The 21,185-nt window shown below is 39.2% G+C and overlaps 1 protein-coding gene across 8 annotated transcripts in view; it reads right to left on the bottom strand.

Annotated features, from left to right (window-relative positions):
* LOC122553706 (gephyrin) overlaps positions 1 to 21,185 on the bottom strand; it is a 537,285-nt gene that overhangs the window by 310,624 nt on the left and 205,476 nt on the right. For all 8 annotated transcript variants that reach the window (XM_043697923.1, XM_043697929.1, XM_043697921.1 and 5 more), the window contains one exon: positions 13,305 to 13,383. In XM_043697923.1, coding sequence (XP_043553858.1) covers positions 13,305 to 13,383 — 79 coding nt within the window. The remainder of the gene's footprint in view (positions 1 to 13,304; positions 13,384 to 21,185) is intronic.

Genomic DNA, 21,185 nt, shown 5'->3' with positions numbered 1-21,185 from the left:
TAAGATATAATACTATAGACAATAAAAGATATAAAACATCTTCTAATAAGACATTATTTACAACTACTGAAAATGTGTTGCTGGAAAAGCACAGCAGGTCAGGCAGCATCCAGGGAACAGGAGAATCGACGTTTCGGGCATAAGCCCTTCTTCAGGACTCAGGCTTATGCCCGAAACGTCGATTCTCCTGTTCCCTGGATGCTGCCTGACCTGCTGCGCTTTTCCAGCAACACATTTTCAGCTCTGATCTCCAGCATCTGCAGACCTCACTTTCTCCTCAAAGATTATTTACAACTAACTCAGTAACACAAATTACTGTTCCCATTAACTGGAGAGTCTCGATGTGCTATACCTGGTCCAGTAAACATTTCAAAATATAGGTTTTTCTGGATGCTCATTCAACAATTCTTTAATAATTAGGGCTCAAGTAAATCAACTCCCATTTTGATAACAAAAACAGAAGTTGCTGGAAAAGCTCAGCAGGTCATACAGTATCTGAGAAGAGAAATCAGAGTTAATGTTTCGGGTCTGGTGACCCTTCCTCCGAACTTCCTTCAACATCTGTTTTTGTTTTTGATTTTAAGCATCTGCACTTCTTTCCCAAGAATGAAAAAACACACATACTACTTTCTATAATAACAGAAAAGAGTTATAGAATACTTACTTCTGTTTTTCAAAATCATTTTCACACAAACCAAATCTGAAGTTTAGTATATTAAGAATAGACCAAATGGAACAACTGTAATTTTTCTAAAAATGTAATCAGGCCAAATAATGTGTAAGTAGGTTATTTGGGCTGTACATTCTGGTTCCACTGAAAGCAAAATATTTTGGGCTGATTTAATTTATAAAATACTATAACACAGAGGTAGAGGTGAAAATTTCATCCTCTCCTTGATCTTTAACAACATCCTCATTGCCAAGTTTCCTAACCATCAACAACATGTGATAAGTCATAATTGGTGAGGTAAATAGACTAGCCCTAACAATAAGACAACAAAAAGAAAAATAACAGGATAGGTGGAGTGAAAAGATTTATGTGGAACTTATGTATCAATACAAACCATTTGGATCAATGCTGAGCGTAGCATGCCCTCCACTTGTCTTGATGAATATAGTACCAGCAATACTCAAGAAGTTCCATCCAGGAGAAAACAGCTGCTTGATTGGCACCACAACCACCATCTTCAAAATCCATTCCTTAAATTGATGACTCATTTGCAGCACAGTGTACCATCTACCTACCAAGGCTCTTTGACAGCATAATCCAACCTCTTGATCTCCACCACATAATGAATTAGAATGCATGGGAACAACAGCATTTACAAATTCCCCTTCAAGTAATAGATCATCTTGACTTGAAACTAGATTTCAGTTTCTTCACTATTACTGGGTCAAAATTCTGGATTCAAAGTGTGTGGTGCTGGAAAAGCACAGCCAGTCAGGCAGCATCAGAGGAGCAGAAGAGTCGACGTTTCAAGCATAAGTTCTTCATCAGGAATGTGAGGGGGTGCCCAAGGGGGCTGAGAGATAAAGTTGTGTGGCGGGGCGGAGGCGGGGCGGGTGGGAGGAGAGGAGAGAAGGTAGCTGGGAATGTGATAGGTAGGTGAAGGTGGGGTGACAGGTCAGAATGGAGGGTGCAGCAGATAGGTGGGATTGAAGATGGACAGTCCAGAGGGTAGTGCCGGGTTGGAGGGTTGGATTTGAGATGCGGTGGGAGGAGGGCAGATGAGGAAACTGGTGAAATCAACACTGATTCCATGTGGCTGGAGAGTCCCCAGGTGGAAGATGAGATGTTCTTCCTCCAGGCATCAGGTGGCTAGAATTTGGCGGTGGAGGACCCCCAGGACCTGCATGTCCTTGGTGGAGCGGGAGGGGGCATTGAAATGTTCGACCACAGGGTCATGCGTGTATCCCAGTGATGTTCTCTGAAACCTTCATCTACCTATCGCAATCTCAGCTTTCCTTGCCCACCCTCCCCCCTCAACCCTCCCCACCCTCTCTCTCTCCCTCACACTCACAACTACCTGATGAAGGACTTATGCTTAAAACGTTGACTCGCTTACTCCTCAAATGCTGCCTGACCTGCTGTGCTTTTCCAGCACCACACTCGCGACTCTGATCTCCAACATCTGCAGTCCTCACTTTCTCCAAATTGCACCAACTGCCATAGCAGGATTTGAACCTGGGTGCCCAAAACAATACTCAGTTCTCTGGATTAACAGTCCTTTGATAATACCACTAGGCCATCATCTCCCATATAACTGAACTTAAAAAAAAAATTCAACTGACATTCCTTCAAATACTTTCCATAATCCATAAGGCTCAAGTATAGGATACTTATCATTTGTTCAAATGATTTTGCATGCTTAAAATTAAAAACTGTGGGTAAGGGAGAGGTAGTATATTTTTAGGTTGCGTTTAGAGTTTCTACTTTCAGGCATTATAATATAGAATGTAGGATTTAAGTTCTCACAGCATCGTGTGTCAGCAGCAATCAGTTTACAAACACTGGAAATGATAAACATTTGAGTCTTTTTTAGCAAGTCTCCATCAGCAAATTCTGAAGAGGCAATTGTGGCAGTTGATAGAGTGGTATATTCTTCCTGTTGGATCTGAAAGTTTAGGGAACAATTAACAGTCCCTGGAGACTATGTCTACAGGAGGTATGTTTGGATTCGTCTCATATCAGACCAGTAGTTGGACTCACTGAGGAGCACCCAGAAAGCAGAGTGTGATGGTTAGAAGATTTACAATGGTGGTCACAGTGCAGTTTCAGTCAGATAGATGGGTGACTGTCAGGACAGGTAAGAAGGTAGTGCGGGAGTCTCCAGTGGCTATTCTTCTCTCAAACAAATACACCCTTTTTGGGTATTGTTGGGAAGAATAATCTCCCAGAGGCAAATAGAAGTGGCAACCAGATCTTAGGCACCAAGAATCAATCTTCTGTTAAATGGGTTCTGTCAAGGTTCAAAAGTGTAATTGTTACATGGGAGTCATGTGTCAGGGGCACAGACAGGAGATTCTGTGACTTGAGTGTGAATTCAGGATGGTATGTTGCCAAAAATGAAGTAACTCTGAAGAATTAAATTGCATTTATTTCAATGCAAGGGATCTTACAGGAAATTATGATGTGGAGGAGCCAGTGTTGGACTGGGATGGACAAAGTTAAAAACCACACAACACCAGGTTATAGTCCAACATGTTTATTTGGAAGCACTAGCTTTCGGAGCGCTGCTCCTTCGTCAGGTAGTTGTGTAGTATAAGATCATAAGGCACAGAATTTATAGCAAAAGATTACAGTATCATCCAGTGAAGACCTTCTCTGCGCCTCCACTTCTCAACTTTAAACAACCACCAAACCTTCAAAAGATAATTGTTCGCAGCAAACTGCACAGCCTTCAGGACAACATCAACCATAGCACCATACAACTCTGTCTTGTCAACCACTGCAACACATGTCAGAGTGTCGACACAGATACCACCATTACCTGTCAGGACACCACCCACCGTGTATTCAGCAGGTACTCATGTGACTCGGCCAACTTTGTCTATCTCATACGCTGCAGGCAAGGATACCCTGAGGCATGGTACATTGGCAAGACCAAGCTGACGTTATGACACCTCACAAACAACAGACAGGGGTGTTCCCTCCCAGTCGAGGAGCACTTCAGCGGTCAGAGACCTCGGATCTTCAGGTAACCGTCCTCCAAGGCAGTCTTTGGAATATGCAACAATGCAAAATGGCCAAGCAGAGGCTGATAGCCAAGTTTGGTACCCATGATGATGGCCTCAACCTTGGGTTCATGTTGCACTACAGGAAACCCCACTACACTGCACACACTCTCACACAAGCACACATACACACACACACTCGGACATACTCTCACACTCATGCAGACCCTCTCTCATACACACACATACATATAACCACCACACTCACACCCAGCACAGACCCGCTCACAGGCTTATACTCCACCACACCCACTTTACCAAGCTTTCACACATGCAAACACACTCTCTCATGTGCACATACACACACACATATTTTTATATATGGGGTGAATTTGTATTTGCAGAATTATGTTTGCAGATACATTCTATTTTGCTCAAAAAATTCAAAATCTGCAGGCAGTCAATCTATGTAATATTTTGTAAATTCCACTTTGGAAATAAAACCAGTCTGACTCAAGATTGGGATACAGACAGACTCTGACTTCACACTTTTAATGCATTGTCTGAGCTGAAATGTCATCTTTTGTTATAAAATCTTAAGTTATCTCGAGAAGGTGACTTAAAAGTAGTTCTGAGATTTACATATTAAGAACTGAAACCTGCATTCTAAAAGGTGAAAGACTTAACAATCCAGGTTTGTTCAATATATCACTGTATGACACTTTAACCGTTTGCTATAAATTCTGTGTCTTATGATCTTATCCACCACAACCACCTGAAGGAGTAGCGCTCAGAAAGCTAGTGCTTTCAAATAAACCTGTTGGACTATAACCTGGTGTTATGTGATTTCTAACTCTTACAGGAAAGGCAGTTGAACACAGGGTATGTATGATAACATGGCAAAGAACATAGTTGAGAGAGGGACAGGGCTGGCAGCTCAGTATTTTGGGATTTATATATTTTCGGAAGGATAGAAAGGGAGGCAAGATAAGAGGGGTGAGGTGTTTTTGATAAGGGAAAACATTATTCTTGTATTATGAGGGGATATTTCTAAGGAATTGTTCACTGGGTGGAAGTCAGAAATAAGAGGAGGATGGTCACTTTATGTCATAGACCGCTCAATAGTCAGTGGGAGAGATTTCAGATATATATAAGAATAATAGGGTTGTAGTAGTAGAGTATTTTAGCCTTCCAGACATTGACTTGAATTGTTTTAGAGTTAGGTGCTGGTGAGGAATTAGTTCAATGCGTTCAAGAAACTTTTTTTTATCAATATGTACCGACTGAAGAAGGAGCAAAACTTAATTTTCTCTTGGGAAATAAGGCCAGACAAGTTACTGAGGCGTTAGCGGGGAAGCACTTTTGGACCAGTGATCATAATTTTATTAGTTTTAAAATAGTTATGGAAAAGGATAAGACTTCTATAAAAGTTAAAGTTCTCAACTGGAGTAAGACATATTTTGATGGCATGAGACAGGAACTTTCAAAAGTTGACTCGGGTATCTGTTCGCAGGTAAAAGGATGACTGGCAAATGAGAGGCTTTCAGAAGTAAAATAATGAAAGTTAAGAGGTATTATATCATAGAATCCCTACAGGATGGAAGCAGGACATTTGTCCCAACAAGTCCACACCGATCGTCTGAAGAGTATCCCACCCAGACCCATTCCCCAACCCTATTATTCCACATTTCACATGACAAATGCACTTAACCTACACATCCCTGAACACTATGGGCAATTTATCATGGCCAGTTCACCTAACCTGCACATCTTTGGACTGTGGGAGGAAACCGGAGCACCTGGAGGAAACCCACACAGATACAGGGAGAATGTGCAAATTCCAACTGACAGTCGCCAGGTCCCTGGCGCTGTGAGGCAGCAGTGCTAACCAGTGAGCCACCATGCCACCCATTACGTTCCTATGAGAGTGAAGGGAAGGCTGGTAGGACTGAGGAACACTGGATGAATAAAGATATTGAGGCTCAGGTCAAAATTAAGGAGGTAAATGTTAGCTATAGACAACTGGAATCAAGTGAATCTCTTGAAGAGTATAAAGGGTGTAGGAGTATTCTTAAGAAGGAAATTAGGAGGGCAAAAAGGGAATATGAGGTAGCCTTTGCAGATAATGCTATGGATAATCCAAAGAGATTCTACACATACATTAAGGATAAAAAAAATTAACAAGAGAACAGGGCCCCTTAAAGATCAATAAGATCGTCTGTGTGTGGAACCACAATAGATGGAAGAGATACTAAATGAATATTTCACTTCAGTTTATACTATGGAGGAAAACAGAGAGGCTAAGGAACTTGGGGAAATAAATATTGATATCTTCAAACTGGTCCATACTACAGAAGAGGAGGTACTGGAAGTCTTAAAAAACATAAAGGAATGTAACTCTCCGGGACCCAATCAATTACATTCCAGGCTTTGTGGGAAGTTAGGGAGGAAATCGTGAGGCCCCTAGCAGAGATATTTGCTTCATCCATAGCCACAAGATGACTGGTGGGTGTTTAATGTTGTACCTTTATTTAAGAAAGGCTGGAAAGAGAACCTACTGAGGCAACAGTGCTAGCCACTGAGCTGCCCAAGATAGCCCGTGAATAGGTAAGGTGTTTCAAAAACAGTCAGCACATTTTGTATGTGGTACAAATTGGGCTGGCTAAATCATGTTTTTGATTCAGGAACCACTTTATTTGTAAATAAACATGAACAGTGATTTTTCACCTTTAAGAATTATTATTTGATATTTCTCTTGGTCTGAACTTGACAGGAGATGCAGCAAATATTCAATAAATCGTCTAGTAAACAAGCAAGGTTAATTATTCTAATCGAGGCTACACTACCTCAGTGCAGAAGAGAATAAAGTCACAGTTCATTGATCTGCCTTGAATTACTTCACCAAAGTTTTATATCGCTTCCAAGCAAAACTGTGCTGGAGTAACAATATTCTGTATTCTAATTTGGGAAGAAATGATTTCCATTAATATTTGAATGCTCTCAAGGTAGTGAATGCAAGTCCTGGTGAATTTCTTAAAGGTGTGAAGATGCTTAGTAAGGAAGAACTGTTAATGGTATTTCTCGGACATCAATATTAGCTTTTACAGTCGATTACAGCAGATGAGAGAAATCTGAAGATTTCTGAACGGTTTAAAAAGACATTTATCCCTCAACAAAACAGATTACTTATCATTGTTACATTGCTGTTTGTCACTGATTGCAGTTTGGATGATGTAATTCCTGTTTTGCAAATGTGATTGCACCTTAAAAGGTCAATGGTTGTAAACCCAATTAAAATGTCCTGAAATTATGAAAGCTGCTATTATAATTATAAATATTTACCTTCTTTCAGAAAACCTTTGATAAATTGGTCTAGTCTATTATTTTGTGGCTTTGTGCCAAACGTTATTTGGTAACATTCCTCTGAAGCTTATTGAGTGTTTCTCTGCAGAACCAATCAGTACCCTTTCTCATCCAGTGTAGACTGCTGTTCTCTTTGAAATTTAGTATTTTTGCACCTGTCCTGAAAAGTGCAAGATGAAAACTTTCCACAATATGTATTTTTTTCAGCAATAAAATTAATAATTTTAAAGTAATTATTAGTTTCACAACTGAATTGATTATTCTGCTAAATTCCAAGATCAATTGTGCAGACAACTGTCATTTTTCTTTTGACATCTCCTCCAAATATGCAGAAAACTTAGTTTTATTCTTGCCACAGAAACCCTCAAAGAATAATCAAACATCAGTCATTATTAGAAGGCAGAGTATGATGCCAATAAAGTAGAACACATTGTGTAGGACACCAACTCTTGAAATTGACATTTAAGCAATTGTGCACTATCTAAAATTTAACGATTAATGTTTGCACCTTTGTTTCATTGTAGTTTCAATTACATTGCTCAAGGAGCCAGAGAAATCATAGTATTTGGTTTAAATAGAATTACAGATGGGGAGAAAGCTGGAGGAAGAAGATGAAACAATCAGGAGAGACCTGATAGAACAGAAGAGAAGAAGAGAGGAAAAGATAGCACACATGGGACAAGAAAGGAACAGTAGATGGTGAAAACAGCTAGAGAAAGAAGCAAGAGAGAGACATCAAAAGTGAGAGGATAAAAGAACAAGCCGTGATGTGGAGAAGAGAAGGCTTGAAGAAGGAGGAAAGAAGAGACTGGGTGAAGGCATGTGAAAGGGAAGGAGACAGGATCAGATCGTGGGAAGAGGGAGAGGTTAGAAGAATATAAGGGTTTAAAAGTTGGAGATAATTCCAGAAATGTGGGTAGAAGGGAGGATATGAAAACATTCATGAAATTAGAGGAGTTAGGCAAAGAAAACATGGAGTGAGGCAAATGCCAGGACAAATATCAAATGTGATCAATGGAGCTGAGGGGATTCATATGTGCAAGGATCATATTAATGGTCTAAATGTACTCAGCTGGTGGGGTAGGTGGCTGTGACAGGTCCAAACATTTGACACACTGGTGTGAAAACACTCAGCAGTGGTCTGAAACAGTGTAATTTAAACACTCAAGTCTCACCAATAATAAGTCAAGTCAGTGCAGAGATTCCACATCAAGAGCAGAGGCAGACAGAGGATGAGGGATTAGAAGATCATGGTCACTGAGAAGATGAGGAATGGGCAAGCAATGTGCAGCTATCAATCAATGTGTGAGTGAAGTACAGGGGCAGGACAGAATCATCACAGCAGGTGATGGGGGGAATGGCAGTTTGGGCACAAGCTGGTTGTGGCTGGCCTCGGAAAAGGTTTTCAAAGACCTGGAGAACTGTTGACTCATCAATTGCCTAATGGGACAGGAGACAGCAGGTCACAGTGGTAAGTGAGTAGACCATCACCTGCTTTCAGTTGGCATGTTTTGAGAAAAAAATTGCCTCATATTAAACAGTACATATTTTTGTTATGTAGTTTATTTTAAAAACTTGAGAAGTTGTGGATAGAATATGACTTTCTTCATGAGGTTTCTTCTGATGATTGCAATCTAGATAGAACATGTGATAAGGGCTTAGCTACCACAGGGAGGAACAAAGGTGACTCAGAGTTGTGTCATTTTTTTTTAAAACAACAACATGCACATTCAATGGTCATAGTTAGTGTGGCATTGCCTGTTTCATTAAGGTCACTGCAGCCCTGAAGTTCCTTTCCTCCGGCTGTTTTCAAGATGTGCCAAAAACTATCAGCAATACAATGTTCTCTTAAATATGCCACGTCTGCTCATCGTTTTTTCTGTGGACAACTGGAATTAGGAAGATTGGTCGGTCAGGTTCACAGATCGCAGCTTTCTCCAAAATCAGTGCTCTGGTATGTGATTTGCATGAGTTGCAGCTTTGTTAGAAGCCATGAGAGTTGGTTAGCTGAGTTGGCTGGATGACTGTTTGCTTTGCAGAATAACATCACAGTGTGGGTTCAACTCTCGCACTGACTGAGGTTAGCATGAAGGTCTCACCTTCTCAACCTAGCCCCTTGCCTGATGCATGGTGACCCTCGGATTAACTCACCTTCACTCATTACTTACTAATGAGAGATCAGCCCTATGATCCAGTCGGACCATGGTAACTTTATCTTCACCTTTTAGTTGGTAGTACAAGTAGACAATCCTTTATCCGAAATCTTCGGTACCAGCTGTCCTTCGGATTTCGGAATTTTTCGGATAAAGGATTAAATGACATTTTTATAGTTATATATTTAAAAAATTACCGAACACCAGACCCACCCATGATTACTACGGACGTTGAGACAGAATCGATGCTAGTCAGTGTTGAACCATGTCACATCTGAATGATGTGGGTCAAGTGGGTATTGAGTTGGGTTAACTGTTTGCACGCCAAACAATCTTGTTATGGAGAAAAAAAAACTTTACATAAAAAACTTCGGATTTTGGAATTTCGGATAAAGGATTGTCTACCTGTACTCACTGAGTCAGATAGCTCTGGCCTCAAAATCCCATTCCAGGAGTTCAGCACAGAAATCACAGCTGACAACCCAGTGCAGTCATGCAAATTGGAGATGACTAAAAAGACTCTGTCTGCCTCCTCAAATGGACGTGAAAGATCTCATGGTATTATTTCAAGGAACAGCAGTGCAGCTATCCTTAATGTTTTGGCTAACATTTATTCAAAGAACTACCAAAGGCATACAGTGCAAAAGGAGGTCATTCAGCTGATCATGTTTGTGTAAGCCCTCCAAATGACTTAGTGCCATTCTCCTGCCTTTTTCTCCTTACACATTCTTTCTATTTAAATTATTATCCAATACCCTCTTATTTGAACTTGTCTCCATTGCCCCGCCAAGCAGTGCATTCTGGACCCAAACCACTCGTAATGTTGTGAAAATAAAATTCTCTCACATCACATTTGCTTCGTTTGCAAATCACTTTAAATCTGTGCCTTCTTGTTCTTGATCTTTTACAAGCAGGAACAGTTTATCCCTATCAGCTGTATTTAATCACCCTTATGATTTTGAGGACTTCTGTCAGAACTCTTCTTCTCTGCAAGGCTAGCAGTCCCAGTGTCTCTAAACTATTCTAATAACTGAAGTTTCTCACCCATGGAACAATTCTTGTAAATCTCTTCAATACCTTCACATCTTTCCTATAATGTGGCATCCAGAAACATGCATTATACTTTAGCTTAGGTTTCACAAATGTATCGTACAAGATCTGCAGATTAAAATTATTCTTCAAACATTACAAAAGCAGATTCCCTGATCATTATCACACTGCCTACTATTGGAGTTTGCTGTGCACAAAATGGTTCCTGCCTTTCCTACGTTACAACAGTGATTGTGCGTCAAAAATACTTAATTGGCTGTGAAGTGCTTTGAAGCAGTTTGGGATATTGAAGGTGGTATACATGCAGCTGTTTTTCTCTCTCTCTGTCTCTCTTTCTGCAGATGCTTCACCTAACTCCACTGATGTATAAATGGTGCTTGATCAGCAGTCACACATCATGTAGGTCTGAGCCTGCTTTGCCCTCAATTTCCATTATACTTTTATCTTGTGTGCCAGCGTGAAATGAGGGAGGCAAAGTGGAGGGGTCCATCACTTGCCTGCAGCTAGAGATCTTCAGCAGCAGCTCATCAGCTGAATATCCCCTGCTGCCCTGCAATCATCGTCAAATCTAACAACACTCTAATGCTTCCATTCTCAGGTACACTTTTACATGTCCAAGTAACAGCATTGATAACTATGTCAACTAACACTGCAAAACATTAGCTAGCGGGGAACTTTTTATGCACATGATTGCTTACTTGCTTACAGGAATGTGTGCATTCTAATTACAACCCTTGGATGTGCCAAAACTATCCACTTTAATTGCTTTCTTACCTACGCTTATGCTCCGACAAGGTTCCATCTCAGTAAAAGGGGAAACGTTGCTATATTTCAGTCAGAGGCTCATAAGGGGACTATGGCTAAGGCCTTTGCAAAGCTCAGGCTTAAGAAAGCCAGTCTGATCTAACTTGTTATCTGATGCTAGGGATTTCATGGGTTCTGATGTGCTGTTTGTTGCTCCGAAGTGAAGCAAAGATGTTGCAATCCTTAACATTGCTCCTTGCTAACAGACTGTAGAACAGTACTCCAAATGCTTCAAGAGGCAGTCGACTGCAGGATATCCATTAAGCGACTGAAGCCTACTTGATTGCCCGGACTAATGTTGGAGGGAGGCATGCAGGTTGAATAGCCCCAGGATAAGTTTCTTGAAAGATGACATTAGCCCACAGTTCTATGCCAGAGGTGCTGCATCAACCTCTGAGGGACCAATACTCCATTGCTGATGGAAATGTGGCCATTACAGCAGGAGAATCCCATACATGTTGGCAGCACACATGCTTAGAAGCTCCCTGACACTCAATCCAATGCAGACAGGAATTAACGATGCATCAAAAGCATCTTTCTTTAAAAGAGATACATCTAAATTATAGCGTGTTGTTCTCTTTAGCTAGATCACACATTTTAAATCTGGTGAGCTAGTTCCCAAGTTATCCTTTCTACTTGCAGCTGCTCTCTTATGTGCACTGAATCACTCAGTGCTGATGATCCTAATCTTCACATTATTTTATCTGGGTTGTCAATTTAAGTGCTGGACCAGGCACAAGCACAACAGGAATGTGATGGACAGCTCCAGGACCACACCCTATCAGACTCAGGGCTCCAGTCTATTTAGGGAGGTATGGAAAAGGAAACATAACCACAGACTTTCACGTAATGTCAAAAGAAAGCAATAGCTGAATGTCAGTCTGAAATCACAAGATTTTCCTCAAGTATAAGTGCATGACTGAGGATGAACTGAGCAGAAAGAGAAAAGGAAGATGTCCAAACACCCTCCCACATACAGCTTCATCAAGCAATCCTCTCGAAAAAATCAATGCCTCCAACCAACTCAAGAAAAGCAATGCAATCCAGAACAACTTAAAGGTTAATTAATTAATTAGATGACTGGTAGATATAAAGGGGGATCAGGCAGTACGTGAAAAGAGCTGAAATACTGTGTAGTTAATAAACCATATCCCCCCAAAAAACTGTGTTTTGGTTTCTGTGTCATAGTGCTTTGGATTCATTTTGACAGGTTGCATTTGTAGAAGTCACTGTCAAAGGATTTTTGGTTAGTTTTAATAGAAATTATAGATGGTACACACTGCTGCCACTGTGTGCTAGTAGTGGATGAGGAACAAGTCTAAAATTTTAAATGCAGTGAGCTATTCCATGTTAGCCCCTCCATCTGCAATTGTTCAACCTTGTTTGATGAATCACCCCAGTGCTGCCCAATCACATGCTTTTGAACTGGCTAAGTTAACAGTCTTTAATATCTTGAAAGACAACAGAAAGACACAGGAACATCACCACCTGCAAATTCCCCTCCAGGTGATACACTAACCTGATTTGGAAATTTGTTGCTGTTCCTTCAATGTTGCTGTGTCAAAATCCTGGAACTCTGACCTAACAGTACTGTGGATGTTACTGCACCCCATCAACTGTAACACTTCAAAAAGGTGGCTCACCATGATCTTCTCAAGATCAATTAGGGATGAGCAATAATTGGTAGGTTAGCTAGCAATTCCCACATCCTATGAAATAATTTTTTCAAAAATGTTGGCAGAATCCCATAATCATGGACTTTTTTTTCAAATCTACTTGGTGCATTGTATAAAAACAAAGCAGCATGAAAATGTCAGTTCAAATTAAATTGCAAACAATGTTTCTTTCAATGATCTATTCACAATTATCAGGATATTTTAGGTCATTTATTTTCTCTCAGATCTGGTGACACTTAATTCAAATAGGAAATTTAACACTGCAAATATTTTCAATGGCACTGACATTGTTCACATTACTAGGAAGATAAATGGCCCATTCACTTTTCCAGCATTCGTAAAGTTAATTATGGCCTTAACAGTTCTTTCTGAGTCCTCAGAGAATGACACCACAGAATTATTGAGGTCACCTCTCCAAGCTTTTAAGTACAAAGTAAAAACATGGAAAATACCTATTCAGTAGAATAGCATTTCTATTACAATAAACTTGACTTGTTTTGAAGCAGACACATTATTATTCCAAATTTGATGTCTAATTGCTTAAGTTACACATGAACTTTTATGTTGCCTGTGTTAGACTTACAGTGAAGGGTCTTGGACCAGGTCTTTAAGGTTTATCCCACTTCTATCTTCTGCAAGGTTCCTGAAGCAGCTATCACTCACTGTAAAAAGACAAACAAATAAAAAAAAAATCACACTGATATTTCAAAATACCACCTTTGGATAAGACTCCTACCCTTTCTCTTTTCTGTCAACATGTTACTCATCACTTGATTTCTCCTGGACTATAGTCTCATCACAACCAAGTGGCTTTCAGTACCTCACTAAACCATTCATCTTCATGTGTGAGCTGAGCTAGTAAGTTCTAACAGGGTATTCAGTCTCAAGAAGCCTTGCAGTCAAGACTATATACATATTAGTATGCACTTTCAGCTTTAGGCAGGGGAACCCAAACAGTTTGAAACACAATTATAGTCCTACTACCTATCCTATTTCAGTATCAGCAATCCACTAATTTAACCAATTAAATGACAAGGGAAATCATGCAAAATAAATGCTGGTTGATTGCAAAACAATCACATCTCATCTGAAAAATATTACTTTTGTGAAAAGAACTCCCTTTAAAAGATATGAGGAAGATTAAAACTGTTCTAATGCCTTTTGAGTTTTTTCTCCTCAAGATCCATTTCAAGGACACTTATTCAAAAAGGATGTGTTTTGAATTTGCAAGCCAAGAAGAGGTCTGCCAAATATTCCAGATCATAATGGTTAAGTGTAATGTTTGGAGTGTGCTGAAGTAAAACCAAGTTGGGGTAGTTAGCAGTCATGGAGATAATCATAAATTCACAGTAATTTAACAATTACGACTACTTCACCAAAGAATGTTAATTGTGATTCTCTACTGTCAAAATCTAAATTAATTTCTCAATGATCATGAAACTCAACATTTATTTTGGTATTGATAAAAGTTATAAAATAATAATTTTACGTGTACAGTATTAGTAAGGCATATATTGATAACTATCAAATAAATTGTATTTTATAAAATTGGGAGAGCAAATGGAGAGAAAAGTAATTAACGGGAGTGTAAAAAACGTTATTGAGCTGAAAATTACATAGCAATGATTTGAGATGATGAATGGAACTTCATTTATATTTGTTCTTCTTGCATCACAATTAAGTCTTGTGAAGGGAGGATACAGTTCATTTGCAAGTAACACTTTGGCCTTTATGAAGCAAGACTTCATGTTTTGCAAACACTCACAGTACTCAGCAATTTAATTTTTAAATTGTATTTACACATACACACTATCGCTCTCCTCTTCTCCTCCTTTTTTTGCAGATTTCAGTGGGGAAAGAGAGGAAGGAATCCCAACTTGTTAAAACAAACACATCATTAACATTCTTTCAGAGCTTACAAGTCCCAGTCCACGATTTTACCCAAGAACTTCTGGTCCAGAGGTAGGGACTCTATCATCGTGCCAGAAGACTTCCCGGACTATAAGCATTAATAAAGTATTTGTTGCTCTTCTGTTTAGCTCAAACCAACAATAGCTATCAGGCAAGAGTTCTATAAGGTTACAAGAAATTTGATCTCCCCCCACTGAAATGTTATCCAATACATAATGTGTGTTAGCTTACCTTTATATTAGATTAGATTCCCTACAGTATAGAAACAGGCCATTTGGCCCAACAAGTCCACAGCAACCCTCTGAACAGTAACCCACCAAGACCCATTCCCCTACCCTATATTTACCCCTGACTAATGCACTCAAAACTATGGGCAATTTAGCCTGGCCAATTCACCTAACCTGCATATCTCTGGATTGTGAGAGGAAACCAGAGCACCCAGAGGAAACTCGCAGACATGGGAAGAATGTGCAAACTCCACACAGACAGTTAGCGGAGTCTGGAATTGAACCCAGGTCCCTGGCACTGTGAGGCAGCAGTGCTAATCACTGAGCCACCGTTGCACCTCCAACCTAAAATGAGGAAGATCATATGCAAAGTTCAGTTTCCTTCTTCACAATAATTCAACCAGTTTGCTGATTCTTCTTCTTGCCCACAATTGTAAAGTCTCTCGCCAAAGTTGATCATCCAGCTGCAAATCCTCTTGCTTGAATTTCCACTTGAACTCTTCATGCCCTTTCTAACCTCATTGCATGGAAAAGACTCATCCTCCTGATCTTCAATCCTGTTTAACCACTCAAATTCCTTTCTTACTGCCCATGCAAGCCATTTCCCTTTCAAGACGATTCTCAACCATTTCAGTTGCACCCTCCGACACTGCAAATTACCAATCTATCCCCAATCTCACTTGCTTCTCCTAACTGTGAGAGCTTGTTTTGAGCTCCAGAGCCCATGTCAATTCTTCTGCACCTCTGTTTGGATCTCGATAAAAACATTATATTGCTTTCATTCTAAGTTGTTATGTGAAATGAGTGAGGAAGTTTGAAATGCTATATTGCAAAGACCTCTAGATTCAGTGTTACACCTTTGGATAGAAAAAATGGCAATGCTACTCTGCAATTTAGAAAAGAAGGAGGGAATGAAAATAGGCAAATACAATTCAGTAGTTTAATTTGTGCATAACTGGAATATATCAGAAGGAAAGATTGAACAGCTGAATATATATCAACTGATCAAAAGCATCAGCATTGATAGATAAATAGTAGCTCTTCATTGAATTTCTTTTGAGAAGGTCACAAAAATGATGGATAAGTTAATCTCTATAACTATTTCCTTCATGAACTTCTGTTAAAGTTCTGTATCTAAGATTGTCAAAAGTGAAAACACATGGAAGTAGAGGTACAACATGGGTTGCAAACTGAGCAGGAGATAGGAAATATTAAGTAGTGGTAGACAAAACAGCATTTGACTCGTAGGGTATGAAAAATAGTGTTTACCAGAGATCTGTACTGGAAACTTGGCTCTTCACCATACTACCGACTTGGATAAAGAAATAAAGGAGTTGGATACTTAATGTTCTACAATACAAGGCACAGTAGATGTATGGAGGGAGCTGTAAAAGGAAATAGAATGTTGGCAAAACTATCACAGATGGAATTCAACTTTGGGACAGATAGGGTTAACCACTTAGGAACTGAGAAAGTTAAACCCAAATATTTTCTCAATGCTGTGAATAGACTATGATATTAAGATGTCATGTTTCCAAATCATTGAAAGTTAGTGGACAGGGAGGGGAGGTAAGTAAAAAGGTGACTGGATACGTGGTCTCTATCTCAAACAAATTGTAATATAAAATAAGCAAGGAATGCTTTAGCTCTACAGAGCCTAGGTGAGAGCCCAGCTGGAGGACTAAGTTTAGTTTTCAGTTCTGCATCTCAAGAAAGATGTAAATTGTTCTTTGAGGGGACATAGCGGAGAATAATACCAAGGTATAAAAAGTTAAATTTTGAGAATATGATCTTCCCTTGAGTATAAAACTGAAGCATGATATATTAAGATGTTAAAATGATTAAAAGATTCAGTTGGATATCCTGAGCTATGTGGAAATAATATTACACTTGGAGCAAGGCTATTCAGGTATGAAAACTGAAACCACTTTTCACACAAAGCCAGATGTAATCTGAAGTCTGTCTGGCAAAAGACTTTGATGCTTGCTAAATCGAAATTTACAACGGGATTGCTTAGTAAAGATATCAAAGAAAGTGTAGCAAACACAAGCAAATGGAGTTGAGGTAAAAGTCAGTAACCTAACTGAATTGCAGTACATGCTCAAGAGGATGGATGGTCCAGTGTTGCTCCTGTGGTCCTGTTTTCTCCCCAGTGCATCACCAAAATAGTTTGAATCAAAGTTATGAATCATATGCTGTGACTACAAATGCACCTTTGTGATTTAAGGTGCGTGATATTATGCATATATTTTGAAAAATTTGAAATAGTGGCATGTGGTTTTAGTCTCTATCTGTGGAGTGGCTTAATGATTAATTTGTGAGCATTTCTAGCCACGAATGATTTCATTTAAAGCACTGTATGAGAGGGATTTTTTGGAGAGCAATGGGGTTTTGCTTTCTCTGGACCTTTTATTCATTGTGTAAGTTTTACAAGCATAGACTAAAGAGTGTTGCATAGGCTTCAATTAGAAGGCTTTGGAATTTGTTTCTGGCTGAGGAGAAACACCAATGGCTTTTGATTTTAGTTTGGAGAGATCTTGGCTCAAGTTAGATGTGAAGACAGTTGCTCCTGAAAAAGGGAGAGAGTTTAGAAGCATTAAGAAACAAGTTATCTTAGTGTATGGAGATATTTTGAACGCTCCACACCAGTGGTTAAAACACTATTGGATTCTCAAGACTAGGAATTGAAGCCATGGTTAAGTCAAATCTTGCCGATGTGACAGAAAACAAAAGTATCTCTGGTGTGAGTAGTGCAAAGGAGTGCTTTTGGGATTAAGGGGATTGCATTTTATTGTATGTTTCATAATATTTAAACTTGTGCAATGTAGCTTGGGTCATTGTATTTTATTTTCAGTTCTTTTGCAAAAGAAACTTCTGCTTAATTGTGAACAGCAAATCTGCAGCATTATCTACTTGTGTTTCAGTAAAAGACCATCTTGTTCACCAAAAGAATCTATCAAGCCAGATTTCAATCTGAGATCTGCTTTGACCAGTAATAACATAGCTGGGATCATAATACATTATGGGTGCTTGTTCTCTCTGTAGCCTTTGCTGCTGTTCCTAACTATGCCTCTTTTGATACCAATTTCTACCTCAATAATATTATCCATCTCTATTTCTACCTCAGCCTACTTGCTGATGAAATATTCATCCATGACATCTATCACACGACTATTCTAATACATTCCTGCATGGCCTCCTCTCCAATATTTCTCGAGTTGAAAAATTCCCTCTCAGAAATGGGGACAATGAAAGTATAATCGGTTGTCATAAAACACATCTGGACCACTGAAGTCTTTAGGGAAAGAAATCTGTCTTCTTTACCTGGTTTGGCTTACAGATGACTCTAGACCCACAGCAATGTAGTTGATTCTTAACTCTCATGAAAGATAAAATTTAAAATCTCACTTGATTATCACACCTTTTCCTTCCTGATCTGCAGTGAGGCATTATGGAGTCAAGTTTTCATCCTTGTATTTAAAATTCTTTCACATCACTAGGCTCTGCAATTTTCACCAGGTAGATATTAGCCCCCAGCCTCCAAATAAAATCTGGCCTCTCCTGCATCTTTCTTCTCTAATCAGTCACAAGGATCCAAGAATTCCTTCCACAAAATCTTTTATACGTCCAATAAACTCCCTCTTAGAACAGAAGCAAACATCTTTGACCAAGGTTCGGTGATCTTATGCAGTACCTCATTGACTTGGGTCCATTTTCTTCGTATGACTGTTAAATTCCTTTGGCATGTTCTTCTATGATAGTGGCAGTTGTCGTTGATGTGCCATTTATACCTTGTCTTACCATGTTTTGCATAATAATCTTGTAAAATTGGATTAGTTACTCTGCTGCAATAAAAGTGTTGAACCAAATTTTGAGTCTCCAGCTATACTATTATTATGTATGTTTGGGGATTAAAACGTGTGCTTCAAACCTCATTTCACAGCTGTTGCCACATATTTAACAAGATAGTGTACAAGCTGTCTTGGCCTGCATATTTTTCAACACTTTCATGCATTTAACACTCACATATACACAAATAATATGATGAAAGTCAAAACAGCAAACACAACAAAAACTTCAGACATGAAAGGGACACTTGAAAGCAAAACAATTCCCTTTACCCCATATTTTTAAATTAAAGATGGATGCCTGTAGTGTGCTTCAGGCCACCATTTAATATATTCAAGCTTCTCCAAAAGACTAATATTGGATTCAGTGTAATATCCCCAACAAAATTAATTTCATGGTTGCAGTTCAGTTACAAGGTTTTCTGTAGTTAGATAGACAGCTGGCCAGAAGTCTCTGGAGCATGTTCTGCATTCAGATTGTATTTGACGTTTTTTTTTAAACACTAAGCATTTCTCATCTAGGTCAGTAATATCCCAGTGGGACCATTCTACATTTAACTATTCAGCTTTGATTTTGCATTTGTATGAGTTTTATCCTATTATACAATTCTTAGCTTCTGATTTTTTTTTTCCTGTGAAACACCCCATAACTATCATCTTCACTTTATCTTACTCAGCTTCATTGTAACACTGAGGACAAAATGCCCCTCAAAGGCAAATCTTCCAAATTTGTCTGCACTCATTAAACAGAGGCTGCTTCGTTGAGCCAGGCACAGCCACAAGATGGAAGATGGTCAAAGACTCATGAACTCTTTGTTTAGCAAGGAGGCTGGAGCCAGGTGAGCACTGGGATGCTCATCTGCTTCACGGATGCTTGCAATTGTGACATGAGGGCTCTAGACAGCAATTATTTCACCTGGGAGTCATTAGTTGATAACGGGGAAATGGTGACTCCTACTGTGGACTGGCATATACCATCACAAGAAACAGAGACTTCAGTGGTTAGGCAATGGTTACCATGCCAAAACAACAACCCACAACACTTGGTAACTCATACTTATGGCAGAATCTGCCTCTCAAACCATCAGCCAAATGAAAACCCTATTTGAGGCGGATTGTTTGTTATGTGTCCATCACCTTTCTCAGATGAAAAGCTATCAAAGATGTGGACAGGAAACACATCCAAACTGAGAAGTCAATCTTCTCCTTTCAATTAAATAATCATCACAGTACTGCTGCACTCAAATAATATCACTGAAACTATCTATTTCACTTTTAGCACTATCTCTTTCTCATCAACATGAAGTTGCCTCTGATGCACATCTACATAAAGGTGGCAGTGAGATTCAGTAATCTGAAGATGAAGTAATGCAGCAAAGTGGTGATATGAGCTCCAGGAGGTAGAACAGCATCTTCTGTGTTTCTCATACAATGTACTGTGACTGGAATTCTAAATCTCATTACAAAATATGCAGAATGGCCCTCTTGGTAAACACTCTCAGTGTTCCAGTTGGATGGTTACAGTTGCATTGGCAGAAACACTGCTGCTTCCTTCTGTTTTCTTTCATAGATAAATCCCACAGTACTATGGGAGAAAACAAATTCAGCACAAAAACGGTGTTACTGACAAAGTACTATGTTTTGCAATTGCCTTTTAAGAGGACTGACAACATTAGATCTTGAGACATATGCATTGGTCATTTGGTCCTTTGCATTGACTCTGCTGTTGATCACAGCTGATTTTTATATTTCAACTCCACTTTCCCACACAAGGCCCATATCCTTTAATACCAAAACTCTAATGATTCTTATTTTGAGAATCCTCAACTATTAAGCATCCACAGCTCTAAGATAGAGAATTCTGGAGGTTCACAACCCTTTGAGAGAAGAAATTTCTGCTCAACTTAATCTTAAATTGGCAACATTGATATCCAAGACAGTGACCCTATATTCTAGATTTCCCAGCCAGAGTAAACAATTTCTCAGCATATAAATGGTCAAGTCCCTTAATAATTTCATATATTTCAAGTAGATCACCTTATAGTCTTCTAGATTCCAGAGAATATTAGCCTATTCTGCTTAATCTGCCTTCATAGGGCAACCTCCCCAATTTAGGATCTAGATTAATGAACTTTCATTGCACTCTCTCTAGGATCGAATTATCCTAGGATGGATATATATGTGAAAGAGATGAATTTACAGAGCAATGGAGATAGGCTGGAGAAGTGGCATAGCTGGGTAGCTCTTCTGGGAGCTGGTACAGACAAGAGGTAACAAATGGCCTCTTTCTATACTGTAAAATTCTTTGATCTTATCCTTCCTTAGCTAAGGTATCAATAACAGAACACTACTACAGGTGTGGCCTCACCAATTCCCAGTACAACTAATAAAAATTATTCAATATAAAGCTACGAATTCCATTATAACAAAAGCAACATCCCATTTGCCTTCTTAATTGCTTGCTGTATCAGTACATTA

The sequence above is a fragment of the Chiloscyllium plagiosum genome, chromosome 10 (genome assembly GCF_004010195.1).
Source record: "Chiloscyllium plagiosum isolate BGI_BamShark_2017 chromosome 10, ASM401019v2, whole genome shotgun sequence".
NCBI classification, from domain to species: Eukaryota; Metazoa; Chordata; class Chondrichthyes; order Orectolobiformes; family Hemiscylliidae; genus Chiloscyllium; species Chiloscyllium plagiosum.
The sequence above is the reverse complement of the archived record's forward strand: the minus strand, read 5'-3'. Positions and strand labels throughout refer to the sequence as shown.